This window comes from Drosophila willistoni, chromosome 3R (assembly GCF_018902025.1).
Source record: "Drosophila willistoni isolate 14030-0811.24 chromosome 3R, UCI_dwil_1.1, whole genome shotgun sequence".
NCBI lineage: Eukaryota > Metazoa > Arthropoda > Insecta > Diptera > Drosophilidae > Drosophila > Drosophila willistoni.
In genome coordinates, this window is record NC_061086.1 from 18,698,056 (window position 1) to 18,714,921 (window position 16,866).

The following is a 16,866-nucleotide window of genomic DNA, read 5'->3' on the forward strand; positions in this document are numbered from 1 at the left end:
GACCCCAGCTCTCGCTGCCTCGATGGACTCATTATCGTAATTATGGCAAATGGTTTAACATTTCACGTATTTCCCTCTCAATATTACAAAAAATACATTCAGAACTTGACTAAATTTTAAATTGCTAGTACATAGCAAATCGGAAATTCTGATTTAGTATTTTAACTATGCCATTTTTTTTATACCATACACCCATAGGGTGAAATGGTATATTAAAGTCGCCAAAATGTATGTAACAGGCAGAAGGAAGCATCTCCGACCCCACAAATATATATATTCTTGATCAGGATCAACAACCGAGTCGATCTAGCCGTGTCCGTCTGTCCGTCCGTCCGTCCGTCCGTCTGTCCGTCTGTCCGTATGAACACCTAGATCTCGGAGACTGTAAGAGCTAGAGCCACCAAACTTGGTATGTAGACTCGTGTAGTATGTAGGGTGATCAAGTTTATTTCAAATTTTTGCCACGCCCCTTTCCGCCCCCGCAATGTAAAAAAAGCGTTTATCTCAAAAACTATTCCAGCTAGAGACACCATATTTGGTATGTATATTCGCTTAGTAAATGCACACATTTTGTATGCATAAAAATTTTGCCACGCCCTTTTCCGCCCCCGTAATTTGAAAAACTTGATTATCTCCCGTATTTTTTTACCTTATGCAATCAAATTTGGCACACTTAAATATTATACTAATATCTAGCAAAATACCAAATCCGATTTCAAAATCGGACAAAAAACAGTCGAGTTATGCATATAAACGTTTTTCCATAAGGCCGGAGTTGGCCGTTGGCTGGTGGGGGCGCTAGGGTGCTCGTATGATTGAGTGAGCGAGATACAAAGATATGCTTGTAAGAAGCATGTGAAAATGCATTTGTTTAATAAAGTTGAAATATTTGCTTTACTGGTGTATGGTATACCTAAGTCGGCGAGACGACTTACTTACTTCATTTCTTTATTTTCTAATGTTTTTCAGCAAGTTGTATCATATTTTCAGCTCTATTATTAAGTTTTTATAAATTAGGAATTTTAGTACGAGAAAACTTAATATTTTAGAAAAAGTTGAGAATTAAAACTCTCCTTTTAATTTTCCAAAAAGTGACTAATTGTGAGATAATACTTTGAAAATTTTGCTCCATTTTTTAAGAAGCTAAAGTCTAAAAGTTGAATTGACTGAGTTGAGAGAATTTCAAGGGCAATTTTTCTTATGCAAAGAACAGAAATACCTTAAATATATTTATCACTCTTATTAAAATAAAAGTTTTGAAATCTCAACACTTTTTTCAAACACAGAAATATTTAAATTGCTTTGCTCAGTTGATATTTATTATATTATAAGATCGTAATATCTGTCTAACAATCGGCGGCTTCCCATTTTTCAGCTTGGGTAAGCAGGAAATCAATCACTTGGCTTAGATTCACATTGGCCAACAGCTTGTTGTATTCGGAGACAACCAATTGACTGTACAAATTGCCAATATCTCCACGATATTCAGCAATGACATAGTTAAGGAAGGCACTGCCGTAGTCATTGGCAAACTCATTGGCCGCTACGCTCCACAAAGAATTCCAGTTTTCGAGTTTGAAGTCACCCAAGTAGATTTCAATTTTCACATCAGTAAGTTGCAGGCCAGAGGAATTGTTAGACTCAATGTTATAGCTGCCCACAAAACGCAAATCTTCCAATTTCTCATTGAGCAGAGAATTCTGGTTGATGGGCAAATGGATGCCGCCAATGCTGACAAAGCCCTCCACTTCGTAGGCACCGAGGATCTGAATTTCCGGGAAGATCAGGTCGAAATTGGCATGCTGAGAGCTGGCATCGTAGGAGCCGTCGAGAATGTGGAAGTTATTCAGGCCAATGATGTTAATGTTGCTCACATTGCCCGAAATGCTGTAGTCATTGTCCGATTCATAGCTGAAGGATTGGAACTCAGTGACCAGTGGGGCCATGACTGGAATACCTTCGGCAGCATAGCCGCAAGGCATAATGCTTTTGAAAGCGGTCAAGAACTTGTACATGGCCTGTCCAAAATTGACTCCTGTGCCAATGGTAATGGGTGTGGCACTGGCAGTGGCGACCAAGAGGGCCGTAATTAGTAGAAACTTTGATACCATTTCGATTTGCTTGCTTCGAGAACTCTGATCGTTTATGGCCAAGTATCGCACCTTTTATATCTTGTTGTTATCTAGTATTTACAAAAAAAAAGAACAAATTACACTGCAGTCCCATGATAGATTGCCATTTGCCATCATGATTAAATCGCCACGCGACAATCCCTTGCCCATTTTCACTTTTTTCTTTTGGCTGACTCACATGTTTGATTACAAGGGGGTTCTGACCTGTGATTCATTCTTGGCACTTGGCACTTGGCACGATCCATCGTTCAAGCCAACTTAATGTATTTAATGGGCGAAACTTCTTATGCCCTTATCAAACGAATTCCCTCGAATGGCCTAAACAATTATTGATTAGGCCTCGTTGAGCTGCTTGGTTCCCGGAATGTTGTTTGTTGCTTGTTCCTTACATATTCGAACAGGTGACTGAAGATAAAGCTCAGTGGAAAACAAAGCAAAAATTGAAATATTGTCTTCTGTCTGTCTCTCTTTCCCCATTTTCATTTTATGCCCTTAGCCCAAGAACAAAATGTTATACAATTTAATCCCAAATGATTTCTGGACATTTTGCAGTGAATTGCTTTGGATTTGTCAGAATTGAATTGCTTTGGACTGACCTAAGCAAATGGATTACCTTTAGACAAGTGTGAATCAGATGAAAAATGTATATATTTAAGTTTTTTTAAGTTGCAGCCAAATAGTAATTTATCAATTTTGTTTTGTCTCTTATCACTAAACAAACAAAATGCTAAGAAAATGAAATATAATTAAAAGTATCAAGTAACTGCCCTTCAATTAAGATCGGAAATATTGACTTATTGTTTTGTTTATTGTTTAATTGAATCTATTATTTATCAGTGAAATGATAAAAAAGTCATACAGAGCTTCTGATTGTGAGATGCAATTCTGTTGGTAGTAGTCAATGTAGATATTTATACTATAAAAATATATTTTAATTAATAGCTAAAAAGTCAGATGTATGTAAATCTATAAAGATATGATTCATTTGTGAAAATTTCATATAAATCATTTTTTTCCGCTTTTTGTGACAGAATTTGAACTGTTTTTTTTTTAAACTAAATTGTTTTTAAAGGTTTTGATATGAATTAGGTCAAGCACACTTATATTAAAAATATAATGTTGGAGTTTAGAAATCTCTACAAGCTTATAGTTAAACGAAACTGAATATATATATTTGCATTTTGTCCAGAATCAGACTTCTATTCGTTTTCTTTCTTTTTTTAGAAACTCTTGAATGAAAAGATTTAGCTTAATCATATCCTTTAAAATTTTATGTGGAAACATTTTTGAAAACAACTATGAAAACAATCATGAAAACTGGATATCATTCTTAAGAAGCAGAGTAGATTATTATAATGTTAAATTCTTTAAACAGACTTAAAAAATCATACACATTTTTCACATATTTATTTCGTAAAGTGTCGATGAGTTTTCAAAATTTAGTTTTAAAAATTTGATGTAATTTTTTTTTTTTTGGTTATTTTGGGTTTTTGAAATTTTAGTCATCTTTCATTGATTGATAATTGAATTTAATTGAATTGCTAATTCTAATTTAGCTAAAAATGTCGAGAAATGTTCAGGTCAAGAATTAGAAATGCTTTCAGCAAAATGGAATTTTGAAAGTGCACTAGATCTGCCTGTGTGGCTGTATAAATCCTTCCGAGCTGGGACGATCCCCGCCCCCTAATGTGTGTTTTTAATGTTCTTTCTGGAATTGTTGCTGGGTGGCCAAATGTTCGATGATGCTTTTAGAGTGCTGCACTATTTTTCTTTTTTCTTTTACTATTCTGTTGCTTTTCTTTCTTTTTTTTTGAGTTTTCTTGTTGTTTAGGACTGATTTCTAGACGTCATAGTGGACGAATTAGTTGGCACTGTGAGTGTGTGGGTTGGTCTGTGGATTGTAGAAAAGAAGCTCTTGTTAGTCCCAGAGAAGTGGATTTTTTTTTTTTTTAGCTCTTCATTGTTTTTGCTGCTTTCTATGGAGAAATACAACGCATTTTTCTTTCTACCTTTTGATGGCAAAATTTTGATATATATGGAGGTATTTAATTTTTTTTTTTTGTTTTCTTTGGATTTGGTTTTGTTTTGTCATTTAGCATTGTTGTTTTATGTCTTGTAGGTATTATTTTGGATGCCTTTGTTTCAACAGTTTTCATTGATTTGATTGTAGTGGAAGGTTTTGGTCTCTGTGTTTGAAGATACAAACACTTCAAATGCAAAAGTTCAATTTACTGCAAGCGCCAGTGCTTTCTTTTCTCGTGTTGTTTTGGGGGATGCTGTGCGTCGGACCGGAAACTGGTTACATACACGCTTCTGCTTGGTCCACACACACACATGGTGAAACAAAGCTGATGCTGATGCTGATGCAGCTGCACCTGCTATGGACAGTTGTGACCGCTGGGCAAAAGACGCCCACCCACAACCCCAGAATAGACCTTGGCTCAGGTAACGGCAACGGTAGCAGCGGCAAAATGTGTGATTGAATGGAGTTTGAATGTAGTACAACTCGAAGAACAGAACGTTGACCATGAATACGTTTTCCGTTTCATTTTTGCCATGCAAATGCCAGAAGAAACAAAAAATACAAGCAAAACCAAACGTTGCGGGAGCAAAAAACACTTTTCGGACACAAAATTTCAATGGAATAAGCTCGAGTTGGACGGTGTGGGGGGGATGAAACATCTGGTGATGGAGGTAGTGCTTCTGCCATCGTTATCCTGAGGCTATTGATGATGAGCGCAATGTTCATAACCTGGTCTGGACCTGCCCTCTGATGATGTGGGTATGCTAATTCCCTGCAGGACTACAAGCGGCTGGACAACATGAAGCATGAAGCACAAGCAGCTTGAATTCGAGTTGGAGTTGGAGTACCCTCGCGGCTAAGCACACACACACACACACACGTGCAAATACATTTCCATTTTTCCTTCTGTATTTTTTTTTTAATACTCACATCAAAGTGACAACTGACCGCATTATTGTTATATATACAATATACATACTCGCACATACATATCTCTATAGGTAGTTGGGTCACATTCTATTGGCAGACCTAATTTGTGGCATTCCACATATGGCCCACAGCCAAAAAAAAGGCCATACACGCAATGCTAATTAGACAAAAACGCTTCTAGGGGTAAGGACAACCACGAATAACTACATAGACACGAAATTGTGCCACAAAAACCACATTATGCTGGCTCCTTAAAGTTCCACCCCCAAGGTGATCTCAGCTGGCCTCTGCATTTTTGGTCTCATTTCGCTTTTTTGTTGTTTCTGTTGTTGTTGTCGTTGTTGTTGTTTGTTGGGATTTGTACGTTGTGTTGGGTGGCAAGAAAAGTTTTACCGTTTCTTTGGCTTGTATTTGTGCCCCGCCTCTGATGCTGCCCCCCGCCCTGAAGTCGGGCTTAGCTGCTCGCCCACATGTATTGACTAAATTAATATTCTCAATTGAAAACTTTTCAACAATAGTTGGTTCGGAAAAGTTTTTAAGCAAAGCCATTACACGGCTAGAAAAATTTGCTTAAAAGTTTTCAAGCAAAATTGTGTAATCGTTTTTCACACAATTTTTTGATCAACTTACTAAAGTTTATGGCCAAAGTGAAACTTTTAGATTAATTTCAATAGTTTGATTATGTGAATTGATAATTTTCAAGTTATGAACTTATCAGCTAAAGGTTTAAAGAAATATATAAGATATTTCGGTATTAACAAAAAATATTTGAGTATTAATTTTGTCGTTGGTATTCCTGTTTTATATTTCTTTAAAACTTTAAACAAATTATACTTTTTATACAGTAGAATCCGGTTATAACTCAAGGGACCGACGATTTTTGTCGTTATATCCGGAAGACGTAATAACCGGACGACCTTTCATATAAATTTGTATTGGGACCAACCAATCACTTAACGAACTTTAGTCGCTATAACCGGACAGACTTTATAAGCAGAGTCGTTATAATCGGATTCTACTTTATTTATTTTCCCATCGCTTAAAAACTTAATTTTCTATGCTTATAAAAATTGGTTTACTAAATGAAATTCCAATTACAAAAAGTGACATTTTTAGAAGAAATAACAAAATTTACTCAGTTTCAAAGTTGACAATATTTAAAACAAGAAATGTTTTTTTTTATTAAACTATTTGCTTTATAAATAACATAAAGAATTTTTCTTATAAAACATTTTAAACAGATTTAAATATCATTTCAGTTTTATTAACAGATTAGGGAAATATTTAGAACTCTTTAGACTGAAAGTAAATGGTTAAACAAATGAACTTCGTGTCTTTTGTATGATTTTTCATATTAGTTCATTCTGGTTTTTTACAGTGTGTAATGGATAACCGCAAAACTTTTTGTGGCAGTGTTTGGTGTGTATATATACATAGGTCTGCCCCCCGTCAATGGCACCTTCTCCTTCTAATAACTGAGTAGCTAGCTATCTAACAATTCAAATCTAAGAAAATTTCAAAATTCAATTTGCACTAAGGTGGCAAGGAGGAAGGTGGGAGAGGGTGTGTTTGCTAGGGTAAGCTGGGCACAACAATAGGCAGACACTTCAACCACCTCAGGGAAGAGGAAAATAAAACCGCAAAGATTCCTTGGGAACCCAATTCTCATTTGATTCAAACAGGAAAATGAGCAAACATTTTTAAGAAACTTACTTGAATAGATTATTAGGAATTATCAAAACTTAATTTAGCTTAAGTGTGCCTTACAGTGGGTTGGCATTTGAAATTCGTTATGCGGGCTACCTTCTAAATGAGTCACTCGCAACTGAAGTGAACTTTGTAGTCAGGTGACAAGAACAACAGCAACAAGAATCACTGCTTACCACTTGAAAGGCGACTTTTGAAGTGGTCACCAAGGTACATATAGAAAGTTTTCAACTAAATAGTTGAATGATGGCAACCAGGTGGTGAATTAATACTGCTTTTGCTGCTGCTGTCAATATTAAAGCCCATTGATCTTGTCCATGCCTTTGTTGTAGGCTTTGTCTTAATCCCTATTTCTAAGCGGCTTAAAGTGGGAGCATTGCAGTTGAAGTTGAATCATGTTGAGTTGAGAAAGTTTTAGCACATACGATTTGATAATAAACTGTCAGCACAGCAGCACAGGGCACAGGGCCAACATGGGCACAAGATTATTAACTGGCCTTTGGTAGAGTGAGGTATTAGTCTCTTGGCCTGAGACCTTGGCCGTTGGACATGGCTCGATCTAATGAGGCTGCCAGCTGGCTGCCATATCCAACTGTGTAATCGACTTCAATTAAATAAAGCCAACGACACCGGCAATTGGAACGTCGTCCTCGTCATCGCCGTTGCCTTTGTGTTTATTCCCATAGAAACTGGATAGACGTTTGGTTTGGTCGTCTGGGCGGGGCGGAGCGGAACGGAGCAAGGTGCACGGAAGTTAGTCGATGCTGGAGTCAGGCTTCCTGGCGTGCCTGGTCGCTCTCAAAGTGGCGTTAATAGCGTGGCACAAAATTTACAGCAGCAAAACTAGAAAGGAAAATACAAAAAAAAAAATACGTGGAACTGAGATTCAGTGAGTAGTAAAATGGTTGATGGGTGGAGCAAGTGGGCGAAGCTTACCTTTTTACCTTGACTCGATAATCGTACGGAAAACGGATGTCCAATTAGTTGTGTGCCAGCTTCCGGCTAAAACGGCATCATCATCATCATCATCATCAGCTTCGTCATCGTCATTGTCGTGTCGTCTTTTATTCAGGTTTGGCTGTCAATTGCAGCGATTCGATTTGCCATTCATTTGCCAGTTGGACGCTTCATTGTTGCCAGTTGGACGCCAATGGCATAATTTCCATTTGCATGGTGATGGGTAAAGTTAGAGAGCGGTTTGAAGTGTGAGGATGGAGGGAGAGGAGGATGGAGTGGGTGGTTACAAAATTTACTATATAGGATGTACATATGTATGTACATTCAGGCAATATATCAAAGGCTATGCCATCCATAAACCCCTGAACTTCTAATCAATGATTATTTATGCTCGCTAAAAATCCTTGGGTGCTGCTTGCTTTCTTTATTTTTTTGTTCGCTTGTGAGGCGCTTATCGCGTTGCATACTTTTAGGCATTCAATGCCTTAAAATTGAATAAAGGATTTACGGCCTTAAATTGAGGCAACGCCACCAAAATGCCATGTCAAATGTTAGTGCGTGAGTGTGCGTTTGCGTGTGTGTGTGTGTGTGTGTGTGTGTGTGACAGGAAGCCAAACAAAAGCAACATGTGTAACTTGTACGGCCTGCCAACGTCAAAAGGCGAGAGGCTGGAAATCTATTAGAACGTGTCTCGCCTGCCAACCCGATATACCCTTACCTCCGCCCCCTCCACACACACACACACACACACCATCTAACATCTACTGTCTCCTGTCGTTCCTGCTTCTGCTTATATTTTACCCGAGGGCATAATAAGCTTGCCACTGCTGCCATCGTTTTTCTTTCCTTTTCCCTTCTATTACATTTTTTTTTTCCAGCGTGTGTGCAAGATATTTACTTATGATTGAGTTGCCTGACGGCAGAGACACCAACACTCAGTCACACACACACACACACACACACACGCACATGCAAACCCTCGCAACAATTTGGTAAAAGATTGCGGTTGCTTTACTGATTTTCTCACCCATTTTCAATTTTTTCTTCCCCGTCTCCGCCCCCCCTTCCATTCAGTGACTCTTTGGGCGCGAGATGAAAATTTAAATTGATTTTGCATTGTTTGAGGCTCTCCGACATTGCTGCTGCTGTTGTTGTTGTTCTGTTGGCCTCCCCTTTATTGTCATCATTTGCCTTACTCTTGTTACTATTGTTGTTGTTTTCCTTCGTTTTTTTTCTTTCTTTCTTCAGTTCAGCCCCTTAACCAAGTAAAATGATTATAAATTTCATTTTCTATCACATAAATGTGTATTGCCCTACAGCTAAATTGGACCACAAAACTTTTATAGTCCTAGGTGAGAGTATGGGACAAGATATACAGATGAATCGTAACTATATCATTCATTGATCGAACTTTGTTTAGTTAACACTTAAGCAAAGAAAACTCTTTTTTAGGGATTGATCAAGAATTTCATTGAGAAAATCAGTTAACGTTAACTTCTTGATACAAGATATAAGTCAAATGTTTATTCAGTTCTGTCTGTGTACCATTTATATTCAATGATCTCTAAATATTTTCAAATAAGTTGACTTTATATATCAAATATTTCTATGCTTATTCCACCTTATCAAGGAGCTTTGTTACATCCCTTGCATCTAAATGATCTTAAGCTCAATTTCTTGGCGTTCCCCTCAAATATGCTTACAGAACTTGCTGTGTTTTCTTTTTTCCAGCAAGAATCATTTGATTTTTATATGAAATTGTTTTAACCATCAACCCTTGGCCCTTTTATATACATATGTATGTATGGATGAACGTATTTTCGACTATTTCCTGCTCCTCTATCCCCCCCACAAAAAGAAAAAAGGGAAAAAGTTCGGTTGCTTTTGCTGTTCATACAAATGTTTATCGACTTGTGCGTTGATTTTCCGCTTGCTTTGGTTTTACAACGCCATCAGTTCGGGATCCTTCAGCTTTTCCTCTCCTGTTTTTTTTTTCATCCTTTTGGCTAGGGTTAAACCTGGCTGGCACACTGACATGCGTGTCTGCGTAAGGGTATGGGGAAGGGGTTGTGAAAAATGTGTGTGTGTGTGTGTGTGGGGGGAGTATGGGCTATGTATTGGTAATTGAATTTATTGTTTGACATTCAAAGTACCGTTGAGTCAATTACGCTGGAAAATTGGTATCAAAATATTTACGAGCTGTTTATTGTATTACGGGCCAAAGTTGATGCTCGAGGCCCCTCACACCAAGCTCAACAACAGCAACAACAACAACAGGCAAATCTTCACCTCTCCCATGAATACTTAGTAAAGAAAAAAGAAAAAAAAAAGGTAATGCAATTTACATGTTGATGCGTCTGCTCCGATAATATCTTTATATATGTATATTTGTATTATATGGAAATCACTTATATGGCAAGGATTTGTTGAAGTGTGAATTGCCAATTAGACGGTCTTCGAGTTGATATTTTCTGTGGCACCTATGAATGTTTGAATCATTAAAAAGTTTTTAGCCATTGTGATGATATATCGAAGAACTCACCAGTTTTCCTATTCGAATCGTGTGCCTGACCCACTTTACGATTCAATTCAGCCAAATCTGCAGGTGCTTGCTCATAGCCGGGAAGTTTGATCCGACAAAAGTGTCCATTACGTAGTTGCTGCGGCATTAGCCGCTGCAGTAGGCCAAGTCCTTGCAGATTATCGGCCAGACGTATACAAATGCGAACCACATGCTTAAATACAGACGGCTCGGGTTCCAGAGTCATTTGATGGACAACGCGACCCAATGTATGGACTAAATGAAGGCGTCGTGCCTGGTAGCGACAGGCGAACTTGAGTCCCACATCGTGCTCCAGAATACGATGCAGTATAAAGCCAGAGAGAACTTTACTCATGGTGGAACCCAATTCCAAGTGACGCAACACCAAATGCATTAGCTCTGTGCCCAGAAAGAAACAGACTATCTCTCCCGAATCCAATTTCAGCATGCCGCACACGACACCAAGCACCGAGAGACGTACATGCTCCACGGCCAGCGTTTGGGGTGTCATCTTCAGTAGTGGCATCAAATACGACATCAAATGGGAGCGTAGAAGCAGCAAGCCAGTCTCCGGATGCGAGCCAATTGTCTGGAATAGACCAATGGCTGCACATACACGCTGCGACTGCATTGGGTTGATTTCATTGACCATCACCGATGGATAGATGGCAATCACTTCCTGCAGTAGCCCGGCCACAGCACCAAAGGCATGCCAAAGTAATGGACCCAATCCGGGCAACTGACTGCGTCGCTCAAACAATTCCAACATGGCAACAAGACGTTCATCCGTATCGCATAAATTTGCAATCCATTGATAGACAAGTTCAGAGTCCACAGGATTTGGTTGGCTCATTTTTCCAATTACCAAACGAATTAAGAACTTCTAACACTAAATTCAATTGAAGACGAGTCTCAATAAGCAGTTGTTTCACAACCGAGGCTAGTTGCTTTCTGAAGCTTTACTCTAAGTGCAATCTCTGCTGATATCACGAATCCGTTGGGACAAGTAACTCAAATATCGGAGAAATGAAGTTTATAATCCGAAGCCAACGATTTGAATGTAAATAAAACAAAGTACAAATTGCTGATCGTCAACGTATAAATGAACAAATCAACAAATACTTAACCGATGGAAATTTACCCCCTTTTTTTTCTACCGAGATAAATTTTTTTTAACTCTCACGTTTCTTGTCAACAAATCGTCAAAGAAAACGAAAGAAAAACTTCTATGACATTTAGTTTGACAGTTCCAACTATCGAAGGTGGCTTTTCCGTAACAATCGATAGACAATCCTTAAAATTGTGGCTTGACAATCTTTTTTTTAATTTCAAATTAACAGTCATTTAGGAAAGTCTTTAAATTTTAATATTATTTTGGCAGATTAAAAGAGTAATCTTATGCCTTATCAAGATTGTCTTAGTTAACTTTGCTAAAGTGATTTCCAAAAGCCGCTGTGAATTGAGACAATGTTTGAAACTCTAATGAACCATGGCATTCAGTCCACTGGGAAAACCAAAACAACAAAAACAAAAAGTTTTTGATTACTTTAACTAGTTTAAGTTTAAGCTATTTACAATTTGTTAACAGTTTACAACAAGTTTTTGCATTTGCACTGAACAGTTGAACTATTTTGAATACTCTTTTATGTATATCAAATGGCTTTGAATTGTTTATAGTGTATATTTATAACTAAAAAGTTTGTTGATAAACATATTTGTCTGTCTTGTATTTTCGACTAGAATCAGCCGGTCATAGTGTTTATTTTATGAAGGGGGAGTCAGCTCATTATTTATCTTATCTGTTGAGTTAGATTAAGTTTCTGAGGGACTCACATATGAAATCTGTTTGAAATTTATACCCTTTGCTTTGTTTTGATTTCAGGTTGATCGTACATTTGTTTTCTTAGTTTTAAAATTTAAAAGAGGAAAAAGGAGAATAACTTTTTATACTTAACAAAGAGAACAAATTTATTAATATTGGAAGTTGCCATTAGAAAATTTACAGCCTTATGACCCACTTGCTCGAGAGTATTTTAAAGTCGAAGTCACGAGACTCCACTTTGACCGCTACATCGGATAGCTTGATTCTTCATCAACACTTGGTTTCAATTGAAAAGATTTAAAAAGGAATATACATTTGTATAAATAAAGATTAAATAAATCAAAATCAAATTAGGTATTATAAAGATATAACTGAGGTTAATATGGTATGACCATTGTTATTCTGGAGTTCTTTATCAAAGTCTGCTGATGGCTCATGAATTAACTAATTCAAAGTTATACAGACAATAATCTTCATTTGATAATTGACCTCAGCCGGCTTTAATGAAAGGTTTGATTTCATTTTCTACTTAGCAATATATCAATTTCATGTGTAAATATAGCTCTTTAATTAACCAAGAGTTTATATTACTCTTGTGTGTCACAAATATGAGGGGAAAATGCATATACCCTTGACCAAATCAAGCTAGTTGTCGGACATTTGTCATCTTCTCGAATTGGTTGAGAATATGGAGACATAATCATTTCTCAAAACTGACTCGACGACAGCTAACCCATAAGATAAACGAGCTGACGAGATGCAGTTAATTAGCGTAACTGCATCAAATGTCCAGCAATGGCAACAACAACAACTTGATATACATACATATAGATGAAATATGCATAATGGCAATAGCAGCAACAACTTGCAACCAAAACCATGCAATTAAATGCAAACAATTTGCTATAATTTATGTGTAGCAACGTCACCACGAAAGCATTCTATGGACCGACTAATGCCAAACGGAAGCGGAAATCTGTTTGGCCGCCATGTCTGCGTACATATATTAGAGTGTGTGTGTGTGTTTATGTTTGTAGGCGTGTTAATTGGTGCACATACAACACCAACCTAACCACCAATAATACCAACAGCAACAACAACTCCATTAGAAGAATTTTTGCTGACCCATCGATTGTGGCAAAATTTGCCTTGCTAATTTTTCCTCTTTATAAACAAAAAAAAAAAACAAAATGAAAAAGCCAAACAAATATTATAGATACAAAATATACTCGATTTGAACAATGCCGCAATTTGCCTGGTTCTGCAGCTGTGAAAATTCCCAAAAAATCATAATTTTTGCATATTCATGGTATATTAATGGTATTAAGTGATGCATCAAATGTACAAACAAAATTCACAAAAATATATTTTATGTACTTCATTCGGCATTCAGCATATATCTATTGTGTCTCAGTGTCTGTGTGTGTGTGTGTGTGTGTGTGTGTGTGTGTGTGTGTGTGTGTGTGTGTGTGTGTGTGTGTTTGAATGCATTTGTATGCAGGCCAATGTACAAATGTATTAACTACATTTTATGGTTAATTAGGCAGGACAGTTCAGGATTTCCGCTTCCGTTTTGCCCTTTATTCAAAGTTCGAATTGGCATTGGTAAATTTGCTAAATTTCACGCTACATTGATCAATATTTAGTTGGCACAAAACGCCAAAATCCGATAGCCAAATAGTTAAAAATAGTTTTGTAATATTAGATACGACTATATGCATACCAATTTCTATTGATACTCAATTTACGAACTAGGGCCAAAAGATAGTTATTAACTGATTCCACATTATTTATCCATTTAAACACAATTTGAATTTATTTATACTTAGAAGTTTTACAAAATGAAAATCGATATACTTCTCTTGACTAGAAATCGCTGGGTAAATTGATTAGTCTCGACAGGTATATAGGCATATGCCACCATTTGGCATTATCCGAGTCTGTTGCCCCTAAGCCTGGCCCTCCAAAAACACACAAACATACACACACACGCACACACGCACAGATACATGAACCCGCTGGCAACATGAAATTGCATTTCGATGCACCGCTAGGAATGCTGGCAAAGGCATTTTGTCTAATTTAAATTAATATTATGCCAAGCAGCAGCAAAAGCCACAGGCATTTTGCTGTATAGACCTTTCATGGTTCTGGCCATGGATAGATATACCGACATATGTATGTATATGTATGTATGTGGACAGACGGCATTTCCATTGTTCGGTAGCCACGGCAAATTGAAATTGAAACTACAACCGGATGTAATTGGGCTTGCATATGTTCGGTTCGTTTTGGGTTTTCGGTCAGGAAGGACAGAAGACCATGATAATATCATTGATAGCTTTTGCCACAATTTTGTAACCACAATAAGCTGTTGCCGTTTACAGTTGGTCAAAAGAAAAAAAAAAGCAAAAAAAAAAAACGGAGCCAGTGACTGGGATTGGGTTGGAATTGGTACTGGGACTGTCAGCATACGGACCATATCCTGGCTGCCATATGAAATTGGAATTTTAAGCTCTCTAACTCGAACGATGCGTGTGCCAGTGTGTGTATGTGTGTGTGTGTGTGTGTGTTTGTGTGCTAGTGGGATATATCATTTGTCCAATGCTTTGTTGATTATTACCAAAGTTATCAAATGGATTTTGTAGACATTAATGAACATCTACGAGTGTGTGAGTGTGTGTGTATTTACAATTTCAATAGATTAAGAAGAGATGCAAGTTAAGGTAAAAGATTATTGTATGTGGATTTCAATCAAAATTAATCTTACAAGTTGCTAGGATTAGACTCAAAATTGATTTTTTTAAGGATGCTTTTATTCTTAAATCCTTTTGATCTTTGGCATTTGGGCTTTGGATTAGTTTTTACACTAATGAGGAAACCACGCAGCTCATTAAATATTAGGCAACCGCCTGAAACAAACCACAGAGCAAAAAAACAACATATTGCCAAAAATTATTATTACTCATCCCCTAAATCTTTATAACATTTTCTCATTTATATTACTTTCTCTCTCGACCTGGCTTTCATATCCCTTTCTCATTCTCATTCTCATTCTCTTTTGGTCTTCTTTTGGGTTTATTAAATATTCAACAAACACAAACACAAAACCAAAATCCCATTCCAAAAGGCTTGTACAAAAGTGTCTTTATTTATATTTTATACATTGCATGAGGGACAAAAAAGAGTTAAAAACTATTTTTCAATTCCAAAACATTAGGTAATCGACCCATAAGTTACTCTATGTTTTGTACTTAAATTAATATATATTATATTTTATAATAAATATTAAAATATAATTCTACAGAAGACAATTTTTTAGATCAGACTTGATTCTTATATAAACTTGAAGCATATAATTTAAAGACCAATAATATCAGAAATCAAGGAAATTTATAGTTCAGTATATATCCTTAATTTCTGATATTATTGGTCTTTAATTTTGAGTACAAACTATATGCGGTAAATTTTAATTAGTATTTTAAATAAATTGTAATAAAAAAGCAGCCAGTCGCAAGATCTAAAAGGTATTTAAATAAACATAAGATTCTCTTAGGCATAAAAATATTAAGAATATCAAATGGATCCAATGTTGATTACAGAACGACAGTTTAGGAAACTTCAAAATCATATTGTCCATAGTTTTGCATACCCATTAAAACCTGAACTTTTAGGGTATTATTAGAACAAAAACTAACTGGTAAAACTGGTGAGTTGGAAAACTAAAAAGTGTCGCAACAATTCTTGTCTTTTTTTCTGTTGCTCCGTTTTCTCTTGTTTTTCCTGTGACTTGTAACTGTTTACAATTGTTTAACTTTGGTCAATAATATCACCTGAGCTTGCCCCGAACCACGAACTAAACTAAACTGCATTTAGCTGAGACAACGAGCTGCGGACCAAAGCCAACACAACATTGGCAATGGCAACGAGAACTGGCTGCAAGGAGCAAGTCTTCCACTTGAGCAACAAGTAAAAGTTGCACGTATTTACCATTTACTAAGTATTTCTATGACTTTGTCCCTCTTTGTTTTTTATTTTTTTTTGTTGTGTTTTTTGTGTTTTTTGCTTTTGTTGCTTTGTTTTGTTATTTCCGTTTTATTGTTTTTTGAGGTTTACTCGAGCATTAAATAAGTCAAAACACTCATATACAGTGAGACCCATGGGCTAAGCATGCCCAGCTGCTGCTGTTGCTGCTGCTTACTTTGTTGGGATTGTGGCTCGCTGCCTGGGAACAATTGTCAACGGTGTGCATTGTTGGTGCTTACACAATGTGCAAGTTTGCTGCTTAACTTTTTCATTGCAAGGCGCATTAAAAATAATAATAATCATTTTCTTAGCCAGCTGAGCTTAGAGGGCCTTTCATCGTCTTTATGTTTAAATTATTTGTTGGTCAATGTGGCGTATGGGATTACAATGAAAGTTGTCCCATTCAAACGTAATCTCTTCCAATTGATTGCTTTTGTGGAAATTGATTAAATATCGAATCTAAATGATACAGTCATTCAATTTGTGAACTGGCATTTAAAAGGTCCTTTAAGGAGTCAGTTAAGACACTCTCTGCAAGAGTGTGAAAAGTCTAAAATCAATTTCATATAAAATTTAGTTTATTTAGGCAATATAGTCAATCGATATCATTAAAAACATATACATACATTAACATAACAGTGTTCTAATTTTAGCTGTTTTATAGTGAAAGCATACTAGCCAATTAATAAGCTTATTTAAAACTAGGTTTTGATCTGGCCACACTGTT

At 36.6% G+C, this 16,866-nt stretch overlaps 2 protein-coding genes across 3 annotated transcripts; both read right to left on the reverse strand.

Annotated features, from left to right (window-relative positions):
- Nucleotides 1–1,291: 1,291 nt before the first annotated feature.
- On the reverse strand, nt 1,292–2,140 carry LOC6646850. The gene has a single exon (XM_002070588.3). It carries the CDS (start codon nt 2,109–2,111, stop codon nt 1,347–1,349), a length of 765 nt encoding a protein of 254 aa, XP_002070624.1. The 5' UTR covers nt 2,112–2,140; the 3' UTR covers nt 1,292–1,346.
- Nucleotides 2,141–10,089: 7,949 nt separating this feature from the next.
- Nucleotides 10,090–13,958, reverse strand: LOC6646849 (CCR4-NOT transcription complex subunit 9). Of its 2 annotated transcripts, XM_047009390.1 has the most exons (3): nt 13,837–13,958; nt 10,292–11,180; nt 10,090–10,229 (listed from the first exon to the last, which is right to left on the reverse strand). In XM_047009390.1, the coding sequence occupies exons 2-3, from the start codon at nt 11,142–11,144 to the stop codon at nt 10,195–10,197; spliced, it is 888 nt and encodes a 295-aa protein (XP_046865346.1). In that variant the 5' UTR covers nt 11,145–11,180; nt 13,837–13,958; the 3' UTR covers nt 10,090–10,194. The 2 variants fall into 2 exon arrangements, with proteins under 2 accessions (XP_046865346.1, XP_002070623.1); XM_002070587.4 differs by lacking the exon at nt 13,837–13,958 and having other exon boundaries at nt 10,292–11,473.
- Nucleotides 13,959–16,866: the final 2,908 nt, after the last annotated feature.

Coding starts and splice junctions, on each gene's coding strand:
- LOC6646850 (XM_002070588.3), bottom strand. CDS start 2,111: ATGGTATCAAAGTTTCTACTAATTACGGCCCTCTTGGTCGCCACTGCC.
- LOC6646849 (XM_047009390.1), bottom strand. CDS start 11,144: ATGAGCCAACCAAATCCTGTGGACTCTGAACTTGTCTATCAATGGATT. Junction 10,230..10,291: donor CGATTCGAATAGGAAAACTG/GTGAGTTCTTCG, acceptor AAACATTCATAG/GTGCCACAGAAAATATCAAC.